Consider the following 12,438-nt stretch of genomic DNA (forward strand, 5'->3'; position numbering starts at 1 on the left):
CCGGGGTCTGCCAACGCTTTGTGTTTGAGGTGTGTACATGTTTGACATCCCAGATGGTAGGCGACACAATGTATTTGAAAGGGAAACAAAAAGGAAAAAGGAGAAGCATCAGAGAATTCTTGACACATAATTGGAGATGAGAGATATTTTTTCTGTACCAAACCTGTTAAATATTGCCTGTGAACACGTGTTAATGATAAACACTGTGAACGTACCATAGTCTCTGCTACCTGACTTGTCACGTCTGTTTTTGACACAAGGTGTAAAGTCACAAACGAGGTGAGACCTGAGATCATCGGAAAGTTCCAACCTGTTATCCTCTAATGGTTGTCACACAACCACGATAGAATGTTTTGTCAGATAACAGAGTGAAAGTTAGTGAAACATTTAATGGAGGGAAGTTCATTCTAGAATAGAGACTTCGTGCAGTAAATTAGGCTATTACTACAGATTATAAACTGGTTGGTTCGAGCCCTGAATGCTGTTTGGCTGACAGCCGTGGTATATCAGACCGTATACCACAAATATGACAAAACATGTATTTTTACTGCTCTAATTACATTAGTAACCAGTTTATAAAGCAATAAGGCACCTTGGGGGTTTGTGGTATATGGCTAATATACCACGGCTAAGGGCTGTATCCTTAAGAACAGCCCTTAGCCATAGTATATTGGCCATATACCGCACCCCCTCGTGCCTTATTGCTTAATTGTAGAAAAGCTGAATCAATCACAACATGGGATATTGAAGGAAGTAATTGTGATGTTGTAGCTGTGATGGACTTTACATTGTTCTTTCTCTTCATTTCTCTCTTTCTCTTTCTTTCTCTCTCCCCTCTCTCTCTCTCCCCTCTTTCGCTCTCCCCTTTCTCTCTCTCCCTTCTCTCTTTTTCTCTCTTTCTCTCTCTCTCTTTCTTTCTCTCCCCTCTCTCTCTCTCTCTCTCTCTCTCCCTTCTCTCTCTCTCTCTCTCCCTTCTCTTTCTCTCTCTCTCTTTCTTTCTCTCCCCTCTCTCTCTCTCCCCTCTTTCACTCTCCCCTTTCTTTCTCTCCCCTCTCTCTCTCCCCCTTTCTCTCTCTCCCCTCTCTCTCTCTCGCTCTCTCTCTTTCCCCCCATTCTCTCCTTCTCCCTCCCAGTGGGACCCCACATCGGGCGGTACTGTGGTAACAGCAGTCCTGGCCGAGTCATCTCCTACACAGGGATCCTTTCTATGACCATCAACACAGACAACGCCATCGCCAGAGAGGGCTTCTCAGGCAACTACACCGTCAGAGAGAGGAGCCTACGACAGGGACCAGAGGGTTAGTATGACCTACTGCCTTACGGCCTAGGGCTGTTCGTAAATTTGCTCTGGCCATCTACTCCGATTTCAGAGCGCTCTCGTCTCAGTGTGCCAGAGCACAGAATAACTGACATATTTACGAACGTTCAACACGCGTTGAATATGTCAGTAAACGTCGGCAAAAATCATAATTAAATTGTTGCCAGCAGCACAGTTATAGTCACCAACGCTCTAGGTAACATGAAAACAGCCTAACCAGCTCTGCTAGGGCGAGTAAAATGGTCTGGAAGTAGCTAGCAAGCTAGCTAACTTTAGCCGGTTAGCTTGGGTGCTTGACTGCTGTTGTGAGGTCAGAACGCTAGGATCAACTCTCGGCCAGAGCGTCCAGTGTGCGCACTGAACGCTCCGAGAGCGAAACGCTCTGAATTTACGAATGGACAATCTGACAACACTCTGAATTTACAAACGCCCAGAGCGCACTCTGAGCGCAATCTGGCACTCCAGATAGAATTTACAAACACACCCACAGTAGGTGGGATGGGGGGAACGGACAATGTGTGTGGGACTGACTGGTGACATAAGGTCTGTTTAGACGCCTCTCATACACACAGAGGCAGGATGGACTTACAAGATCCCATCGCAGAGAATCCAAAACAGTCTCTGTCCTTTCTTCCATCTCTCCTCAGCACTCTGCTAATTCTCTCATTTCTATTCATACGTTTCCTTCGGTTCCATTCCCTCAGCAGGCATTGACAGAACATCCAAATGTCCACATATCATTGCAATCCAAATGAAAGACCTTATCAGAGACTATTTCAACAGTTCATGCGATCAAAGTCACAGTATGGGGTGTTTCCGACTGTTATAGATAAGATAACGTCATCGGGGAAATAGGAGGAATACTGATTTCTGAGAATGTTACATTCCAACCTTCCTCCCACGTAATGGAAAGAAGTATCTGAAGTTTTCCTAAAACAGTTTTAAGAACATTTAGGCACACACATTTCTACTACCAAACAGACTGATAGGGAACTAATGCTGTGGAAAAGGCAATGTGATTGGGTTCACCATGGAGCCTTCATTTCAATCTGTCACGCTTAGCTGGAGGCCTGGTGACAAGACCAGTCATCACTCTGCTCTGTGTGGGTCCACTGTGAAAACACACAGCTAGCCAGCCATGGAGTGTGTGTGTGTATTTATGTGTGTGTGTGTGTTTCTACAGCCATCTGGGATAATTAGAGATTTGTCTAACACCAGCACTGCTCTTAGCCATCCAGAGAAAGGCTATGCGGACAGATTTACAGTCTGATGGGAGCCGTGTGAGTGCACACACAAACACAAACAAACAAACACTCGCACACATTCCTTCAACCAGGGTCAGAGGGACAGGTCACAAGGCCCTAAATCACTGTAGGAGTCCGGGGGAATTTCAACATGGAGTCTGTTTGAGATGTTTTTGTACAACCTCCTGATGAGTTTTGGTCATCCAACATGAACATGAACACCAACCACTGGTATTTTACAGCTGTAAAGAGTAAATAAAAATGGGACCCAGTCCCTCTCTGCTTGGCACTCAGCATTAAGGAGATTGAATTGGGGGTAAGGCTACATGCATCAGGGCAGCGAACCTAACCTGAACCTGTGTTTGGGGCAAGGGTCACCAAACAGACACTAACAAAGACAGGCATTCGACGTACTACTCCGGGGGTGTTGAGAGTGAGGCATTTACAACCACGACTAATCAGAGGAATTTGGTGCGCTCTAACGCCTTACAGAATGTTCTGAATGGGTCATCTTTTAACATGTCCAGTTGAGATACACAATGCTCTTCTTTTCTTCTGAGCATTTCACTGTAAGGTCTACCTGTTGGATTTGGATTTGGATTTTGCGCAAGTAACTTTTAGTTTCCAGTAAAACACAGTTCATTTCCATTGTATTACACATGAATTGTCTTTGTGATTGAGAGCCTCTATGAGTCACACAAATACAGAGCCTCTCTTTAGACCAGTGGTATTCAAAATGAGTAACAAAAAACTAAGAGTACAGATTATTGTATGGGACAATATACAAATGTTTTTGAGAAAGATCATTAGACAAATACTATTTTATTGAGTAAATATATTTATTGGTTTCTTTCATTTTATTAAGAGATGAAAATGCAATGAATTGAAGGTTATTTGTTGATGTAGATTTGAGGTTACGAGAAATTATTTGGGAGAAAAATGGGGTCCCCTGAAATTCTGCCTGAAAAAAACGGTGTCCCTGCTGAAAAAGAGTGAACACTGCTTTAGACAGACACCACAGGACAGAGGATGGAGACTCATAGCCCTCACCCTAACCCTCACCCTAACCCTCACCCTAACCACAGCAAGTTGTTGTGTAACAACAGAATTGCAGTTGATCATTTGTTGATAATTGAATCGGTATTATGTAGATCATCTCTAGGGGAATATCCAAATAAAGTCTAACTCATGTTTTATTTCTCCTCTGACAGACTTTACCTGTCTGGAGGGCCTGGGGATGGAGTCAGGAGAGATCACCTCAGATCAGATCACTGCCTCCTCTCAGTACAACCCCAACTGGTCCCCAGAACGCTCCAGACTCAACTACAAAGAGAACGGATGGACCCCCTCAGAAGACTCTGCTAGAGAATGGATACAGGTAAGTGAGAGAGACAGCCCTGGGGCAGCTGGGTTACATGTGCGGTGTCTGAGTCCCAAACGGCACCCTATTCCCTTTGTATCCCTATGGGCACTGTTCACTACATAGAGGAATAGGGTTCTGTGTGTCTGTCACTGACATTACTTATCCTATTGGTGCCTATAAAACACTATGGCTGCATATTAAGCACTGGATTGAGCAAGAGTTGGGTATTCAAACTCGTTGGGACAGTGTGTTTAGTCCTTTACAGCTCCCTGTTCAGCTACTGTCATGTGAAGTGAGTGTGTGATTGTGTGTGTGTGTGTACTGTATGTGATTGTAGGTGTGCATGCGTGCGTGAGTATGATTGTGTGTGTGTGTGTGTGTGTGTGTCTGCGCAAATTTGATTGTGTGCGTGTGTGTGTGTGTGTGTGTGTGTGTGTGTGTGTGTGTGTGTGTGTGTGTGTGTGTGTGTGTGTGAGAGAGAGAGAGAGAGAGAGATTGTAGTAGCACAGGTCATGAGGTTGTTTGTGAATGATGCCAGACCTACAAAAGCCAGAAAATAAACAACACCAAGTCACAAACAATTATGATTATGATTGAGAGGCCAGACTGACTGGACTAGTTGGTGTTTGGGTTGATTGAGCTCCTACCTATGTACACTGTAAACAAACTGTCCAACAGGGACATGGCTTCTATAATCTAGTTTTGTATCAACAACAACCTCAGGGGAGGCCTCTTGTGGTAAATGCAGATTGTTATATGAGGCTGTTATGTAACACTACACACACACTCCAAACACTAGGAACTGAACATGAACATGTCAATCAAGATTTCACTAGTTTCACGAAACAGAACAGAATTCCAGGAATAATGCAGGGATTCTAATGTCTTTTAAAACAACCAAATGCAATAGCTGCTTTTAAGGAACTGATAGGAAAAAACACAACATGTATCAAATGGGACATCCTCCATAGTTTGACCGCATTGCATGATAATTCTGTTGTTCTTTGAATCATGGGATGTCGTTACATTACCACAGAATAGTGCAGTAACATACACTACATGACCAAAAGTATGTGGACACCTGCTCATCGAACACCTTATACCAAAATCATGGGCATTAATATGGAGTTGGTCCCCCATTTGCTGCTATAACAGCCTCCACTCTTCTGGGAAGGCTTTCCACTAGATATTGGAACATTGCTGCGGGGACTTGCTTCCACTCAGCCACAAGATTAGGCCTGGCTCGCAGTCGGCGTCCAATTCATCCCAAAGGTGTTCGATGGGGTTGAGGTCAGGGCTCTGTGCAGGCCAGTCAAGTTCTTCCTCACTGATCTCGACAAACCATTTCTTTATGGAACTTGCTTTGTGCATGGCGGCATTGTCATGCTGAAACAGAAAGGGCCTTCCCCAAACTGTTGCCACAAAGATAGAAGCACAGAATCATCTAGAATGTCGTTGTATGCTGTAGTGTTAAGATTTTCCTTCACTGGAACTAAGGGGCCTAGTCTGAACCATGAAGCCCCAGACCATTATTCCGCCTCCACCCAACTTTACAGTTGGCACTATGCATTGGGGCAGGTAGTGTTCTCTTGACATCCACCAAAAACCCAGATTTGTCCGTCGGACTGCCAGATGATGAAGCATGATTCATCACTCCAGAGAACATGTTTCCACTGCTCCAGAGTCCAATGGCAGCGATCTTTACACCACTCTAGCCGACGCTTGGCATTGGATACCCATTTCATGAAGCTCCTGATGAACAGTTCTTGTGCTGACATTGCTTCCAGAGGCAGTTTGGAACTCAGCAGTGAGTGTTGCATCCAAGAACAGGCGGTGTTCCCGTTTGGTGAGCTTCTTGGGCCTACCACTTTGCAGCTGAGCCGTTGTTGCTTCTAGACGTTTCCACTTCACAATAACAGCACTTACAGTTGACCGGGGCAGAAATTTGACAAATTGTCTTTTTGGAAAGGTGGCATTCTATGACAGAGCCACGTTGAAAGTCACTGAGCTCTTCAGTAAGGTCATTCTACTACCAATGTTTGTCTATGGAGATTACATGGCGGTGTGCTCAAATTTCATACACCTGTCAGCAACGGGTGTGGCTGAAATAACCAAATCCACAAATTTGAAGGGAATGCCACATACTTTTGTATATATAGTGTAGTCTGAAGGATGGGAAGGCACTCCCTCTTTCTTTTCTGGGAGAGGAAGAAATAGCCCCCCGTGGATTTGTGTGGACTGTGCGAATGACAGAGTACCCCTGGGAACTGGGCTGTTGTGTTCCTTACTGTAGCCTATCCTGGTAAAATCCCTAGAGTTTCTATATATTCCCCTCCGTCTTCTATAAATTAATGGCTAGCTACTTATAGCACACAAGCTACGGTGTTAGACTCTTTGAGCCACTTGGACATTTGATACACATACTTGTTATCTCTTTGAGAATCATAATCATGCACAGCATTGTATACAAAGTGCCCATCAACAAATCTGTAGAAATTGAAAAATGCTGAGAATGTTTGCCAAAAGGTGGACAGACAAGCAGCTTGAGTACAAACTAGAGGGGTTTTGGACAGTGTCCTGGACTGTCCTGGCAGGAAATACCTTGTTTCTCAGCTTCAGTCTCAGTCTCAACTTGATCTCCCAACCGAACCAGAGCCCTGTATTGCAATAGATGGCTCTGAATCGAACGTTCTGTCCAGCAACTGAACACTCTGTCCAGCGCCTCCTATTCTATCTGACATGAGCTCCGCAGTGGCCGGCCAAGCCTATTGGCCAGACTTCCTCTATGAAAAGACTGATGCTAATTATTCTCCCGTATTCCTAATTACTCCACACTTGGCAGTGCTAACACCCTGCGGTTGAAAATAAAACCCTCCGCTCAGGCCTTTAATGGAGAAAACAATAAGAGGCAGACACGGCTGCATTCATCAGCCAGACCTTCACTAAATGAGATTCAACAAAAACATTGGCACATCCTTCAAAACAGGATATTGGTGTTTTTATGGCGAGGAGAGGAAGAGCTTGTAATCAGCGCTAGGCTACTGTGACTGACTGCTGTGACTGACTGCTGTGACTGACTGCTGTGACCCACTTTGTCAGACCTCTCCGTGTTTTCTCAGGAAAGTGCTGTGCTGTAACCTTGGGTTAATACCGCTGAAGATCAGGACAGGAAAGGGGTTCTGACCACATGTAGGATTGTTGTCGAGGAAAAATACACTGAACAAGATTCCCTAAAGTGACAGGGTCAATCATGGTCAGGTCAGTTGAGATGTGAGCTGTCGGTTTTGGCCATGTTAACATATTCTACATGGACCAGCTTTGAATGCAATGTAAAGAGCTTATTACACATCTCTTCTGTTCAGTTTTGCTCTAACAAGGCAATTATGTTAAGCACTGCATACCACAGAATGCTTCAATTCTTCTACCATGACATCCAACATTCCAAAATAAAACTCACGCCCTGCCTATTTATACTACATTTTAGTGTATGATTCTGATATGTGCACATCGACACTGGATCATATGCGAAGAAGAACATTCTTCACTTTCTCTTAGGATGATGGGAGCTCCTCCAACAGTCTCTGAGGACTAGTTGTTTTCACTTTTCCTCTCTGTCCTAGAACAACATGTTCACTCACAGCACAGCCAGGTCCAAATGTGTTCTCCAGATGTACAGCCCTTTCCTGGTTCCCTACGTCACAGACCAATGACAAACGTTTCTCCTCAAGCAGTATACCTCTATAAATGTCTTCGGAGAGGAAGGAGGAAGGAAAGGAAACCTTTCCTGCATGAGCTTACTTCACAGGGTTCAATTACATGTCAATCTCACTACAATTCAACTCTTATGTACAACAATAACAGCCATGTTGGGGATTAATTACACACAGTGATGGGTTGGTAGTTTCATTCATACCTGTGGCATCTGGAGGAAACTGGCTATAGACAAGGGGCCGAGCTATATCCCTTTAATATAAAAGCCAAGATGAGGCAATGAATCAGCATAATACCTATATGGCCAAGGATTCATAACAAAGGAGTCGAAGCACCAATTCCTGTCCTCCACCATCCAGCCCACATTAAAATGACAACATGGTGAAGAATTGTATCCTGGAAATAGTATCAATAATATATAAACTGTCGACGCATGAATAATATAATTTTATGTAGTGAAGGCACACATGCATGAATTAGGTAACTCATTATATTCAGCTGAAGTAAGAAGAATGGAGCATTACTCTGTGTTCCAAATGGGACTGTGTTCCCTACACGGTGCACTCCTTTTGTCCTTTTGACAGGGGGCCCTAGTCAAACATAGTGCACTATAGGGAATAGGGTGCCATTCGGGACTTAGCCTCTGGCTAGCTGCACCATGCTGCGGAGTGGGACACTTACTGTAGCACACTTCATCATAACAAAATGGAAAATGATGTACCTAGAAAACACCTCATAATTCAAAGCCCCTAAAAGAGGAAGGCATAAAGTTGCACAGTTTTTTTGTCTATAAATCAATATTACCTCAAAGACACTCTAACGGTTCTTTTGGAGGATACTCTGAAAGAAAACACTTTAATTTGACAAAGCAAAAAAGCATGCCACTGACTCAAGACAAACGCACAGAAACAAACACATCTACACTATTATCACATAGCAACCAACCACGCTGTGCTCCAGCTACTTTAAAGCACATCAATAATTAATACACAAAGCCAACAGCAGCAGTGTAGCCAGCAGGCAGCCCTGCCCTCCATGCCCCTGTGCCCTTGAGAGACCAGGGTTGAGCCCCATATTCTATATATTGATCACTACCCTATAGGCCCTGGTCAAAAGTTATGCACTATAGGGAATAGGGTGCCATTTGGGATGCAACCTTAGAGGGACCAGCAGCTCAGGAATTCCCCAGACGGACAATTGAATTCCTCAGGCGGTGGAGCTGACTTCCTGTGGATCTGCCCCTGCTCCCAGAGGAAGGGCCAACGCTCCTGTACTCACCGTCAGGGGCATTGTGGGCCTTCCGACTGGTTTCATCCTGTCCGTCACAATTGTACTAGCAGGCCCCGCCCTGCTCAGAATGCAAGTCCAGCCTCTCTGTTTATTCATTCAGAGTGTCTTAACATGATCAACACTTACAACCCATATCTTAACTGACACTTTAGGGACAAACACTAGCGGCCCGGACAGGTAGCTCAAAGTGGCTTCTGTCAGCTCTTTTCTAACACGGTTAGTAGGCCTGTATTGCATGTTTGCAATTTTCTTCTTATAGGCTGTATATGATGAACAGCCAAATGCAGGACATTGAGAGCTGCCCTGTGCCCAAAAACTCGTTGGTTATTGTATTTGTTTGCACCTGAAGAAGGCTTCTGTGAAGTCAAAACATTGTAATACTTAGGTGCAGCAATATTCCCTATACAGACCTTTCATTTCTTTATATCTGTTTGTCCTAATAATGCATGAGCTAACAGGGTTCTAGCTAACTGGATGTTCTTGCCTAATTTGTGTTGCCAGGTGGACCTGGGATTCCTCCGTTTTGTTTCAGCTGTGGGAACACAGGGAGCAATCTCCAAGGAGACGAAGAAGGAGTACTTTGTCCACTCCTACAAATTGGACGTGAGCTCCAATGGAGAGGACTGGGTCACAATAAAGGAGGGATCCAAGCAGATGGTAAGACTGACTCATAAGATATAAGTTAAGCCTTTTTATATCAGCAGTTGTCACAAAGAGCTTTACAGTAACCTGCCAGAAGCGAGAGCACAATGGTCAGGAAAAATGCCCTAGAAGGATGAAACCCAGAGAGGTTGCAGAATAGTGATACATTGTAACTAATAGAAAGAATGAGTTCAGTCTGATTTGGACATCAAGACCACACATTTCACAATACATATTTCACAATACATATTTCACAAAACTTTAGGCAAGATTTCCTGTACTCTGGACAAATAATGCCAGAAAATAATTGCCATATTTTACACAACTGATTCAGACAGTTTTATTTAACAAAAGTGACTATATGGTCTAATATTCTGGAATAAAGCAGAAGATATGTTTCTTTTGGACAATAAAGTAATCTTGTTCTTGTTTTCCTCCTTCTTCTCCTCCTTCAGATTTTCCAGGGGAACCACAATCCTACAGAGGAAAAAAGGTCGTTCCTGCCCAAGCAGACTCTAGCCCGTTACGTCCGCATCAGACCCATGTCCTGGGAGATAGGCATCTGCATGCGCTTCGAGGTGTACGGCTGCAAGACATCAGGTACACACACACAGCTGCAGACATCAGGTACACACACACAGCTGCAGACATCAGGTACACACACACAGCTGCAGACATCAGGTACACACACACACACAGCTGCAGACATCAGGTACACACACACACACACACACACAGCTGCAGACATCAGGTACACACACACACACGGCTGCAGACATCAGGTACACACACACACACACACAGCTGCAGACATCAGGTACACACACACAGCTGCAGACATCAGGTACACACACACACACACAGCTGCAGACATCAGGTACACACACACACACACACACACACAGCTGCAGACATCAGGTACACACACACAGAGCTGCAGACATCAGGTACACACACACACAGCTGCAGACATCAGGTACACACACACACAGCTGCAGACATCAGGTACACACACACACAGCTGCAGACATCAGGTCAGACATCACCAGGCGGCTCTCAAACATACACACAAATGCACATATACGCACACACACACACACACAATTGCATAAGCATATTTTGGCTCTTCCTTTAACTTCTAATATAGACCATATACTGTTACCTGGTTTCCTAATAAGTGCTCTAAGAAATCTGATGGATTCTGTTCTTGGTTGTAAAGAAGAAGAATCACTGCTTCCTAAGCCGGTTGAGGGTCATGCTAGGTTGTTATTGTAAAAGTGCAATGGAAAAAGGCAAAAAGGCAAGTTGAGTCATCGTACATACAGTATTTACGATATTACAAAGCACAGCATATGATTCATTCCAGAGATCCATATCCTCCCTTATTTCTCTCAGCAGGAGAACATCATAAAGATGTTATTATACTCTTTCTCACTGCAGGGCTAGTGTGTGTGTGTGTGTGTGTGTGTGTGTGTGTGTGTGTGTGTGTGTGTGTGTGATACTGTACAAGGCCCAGGTGATTAAGAGTTTAGAATGACACAGGGAGGAAGTAGACAGTCTGTCTCTGTGTCCTCCACTTATATTTCATGCAGTGTACGCATGTGCACACACACACACACACACACACACACACACACACACACACACACACACACACACACACATATAGAGGGAGTTCCCACAAAGAGCAGTGGTAAAAAGAAATCACACACGAACTCACAAGACCTTAACACTGAATGACTGGGGAACTAGGGGGAGTTGATCTCCACAGGGAAAGCTGTTACACACTGTCTCAGTCAGACTCAGGATGTGTCTGAAATGGTATCCTATTACCTTATAGAGCCCATGAGGACACAGCAGCTTCACCCTGCCCCCTCTCTCTCGCTCTCTATTTCACAGACTACCCTTGCTCCGGCATGCTGGGGATGGTCTCCGGTCAAATCTCGGACGCCCAGATCAGCGCGTCATCGCACGCAGAGCGCGGCTGGGTACCAGAGAACGCCAGGTTGCTGACAGGGAGGTCGGGCTGGACCCAGCAACAGACCAGACAGCCCTTCCGGAACGAGTGGCTGCAGATGGACCTGGGCCAGGACAAGCTGGTCAGCGGCCTGCTCATCCAAGGAGGACGCCACAGGTAGGTAACATGGAGGTTAGATAGGCGGGTCAGCAACCGGAGGGTTCGAGCCAGTGTGTGTTTGTGTCTTTCGCAGAGGTTGGGATCTTGGCAGAAGATTATCTTCAGTGGCCTGTAGAATGGATTAATGAAGTATTCTTCTTCTTCTAGAGACAAGAATGTGTTTATGAAGAAGTTCAAGGTGGGCTACAGCAACAATGGCTCTGACTTTACCATGGTGAAGGAAGACAACAGCTCTAAGCCTAAGGTAAGGGAAGCAACCTGGGAATTCATGTTTGGTATCCTGTGTATTCATCTCCTCTCGTTTCAACGGAGACCCACAGATCAATAGGAAGTGGGGCTGTCAGAGTTAACTGTTTGTAATTTTAGTGCACACATTTTTTTTTCATGACGATTAAACACATTGTCTGAAAGTGTTCAAAATACATTGAAAACATCCACAATACATAATATATACAGCTAAAAACAAAAAACAACAATGCGATGTCTAAACAAGTTGACATTGAGGTTAAAGAAAGTGTGCTTTATCTATTTACCTGATTCTGCTTAGCGTTACTTTGGGAAAAATCAAGATGTCAATATTCTTGTAATGCTTTTTGTATGAACAATCTTGAATTACAGCTCAAAATCCTGTGATTAAAATATTTTGACAAGATTGATGACAAGAGTGCAACATATCCTGTTGGTAAAGTCAAGGATGAAATGTGTTTGTGTGCAAACCATCAGCACCTAGCTA

General features: G+C 44.4%; 1 protein-coding gene across 1 annotated transcript in view; it reads left to right on the forward strand.

The window, feature by feature from the left end:
* LOC115169830 (neuropilin-1a) overlaps positions 1-12,438 on the forward strand; it is a 74,890-nt gene that overhangs the window by 32,540 nt on the left and 29,912 nt on the right. Inside the window, exons 5-10 of the mRNA XM_029725838.1 lie at positions 1,134-1,298; positions 3,774-3,940; positions 9,428-9,583; positions 10,024-10,168; positions 11,468-11,702; positions 11,853-11,949. Of these exons, the coding sequence (XP_029581698.1) occupies positions 1,134-1,298; positions 3,774-3,940; positions 9,428-9,583; positions 10,024-10,168; positions 11,468-11,702; positions 11,853-11,949 (965 nt within the window). The remainder of the gene's footprint in view (positions 1-1,133; positions 1,299-3,773; positions 3,941-9,427; positions 9,584-10,023; positions 10,169-11,467; positions 11,703-11,852; positions 11,950-12,438) is intronic.

Source organism: Salmo trutta, chromosome 31, assembly GCF_901001165.1.
Source record: "Salmo trutta chromosome 31, fSalTru1.1, whole genome shotgun sequence".
Lineage (NCBI taxonomy): Eukaryota > Metazoa > Chordata > Actinopteri > Salmoniformes > Salmonidae > Salmo > Salmo trutta.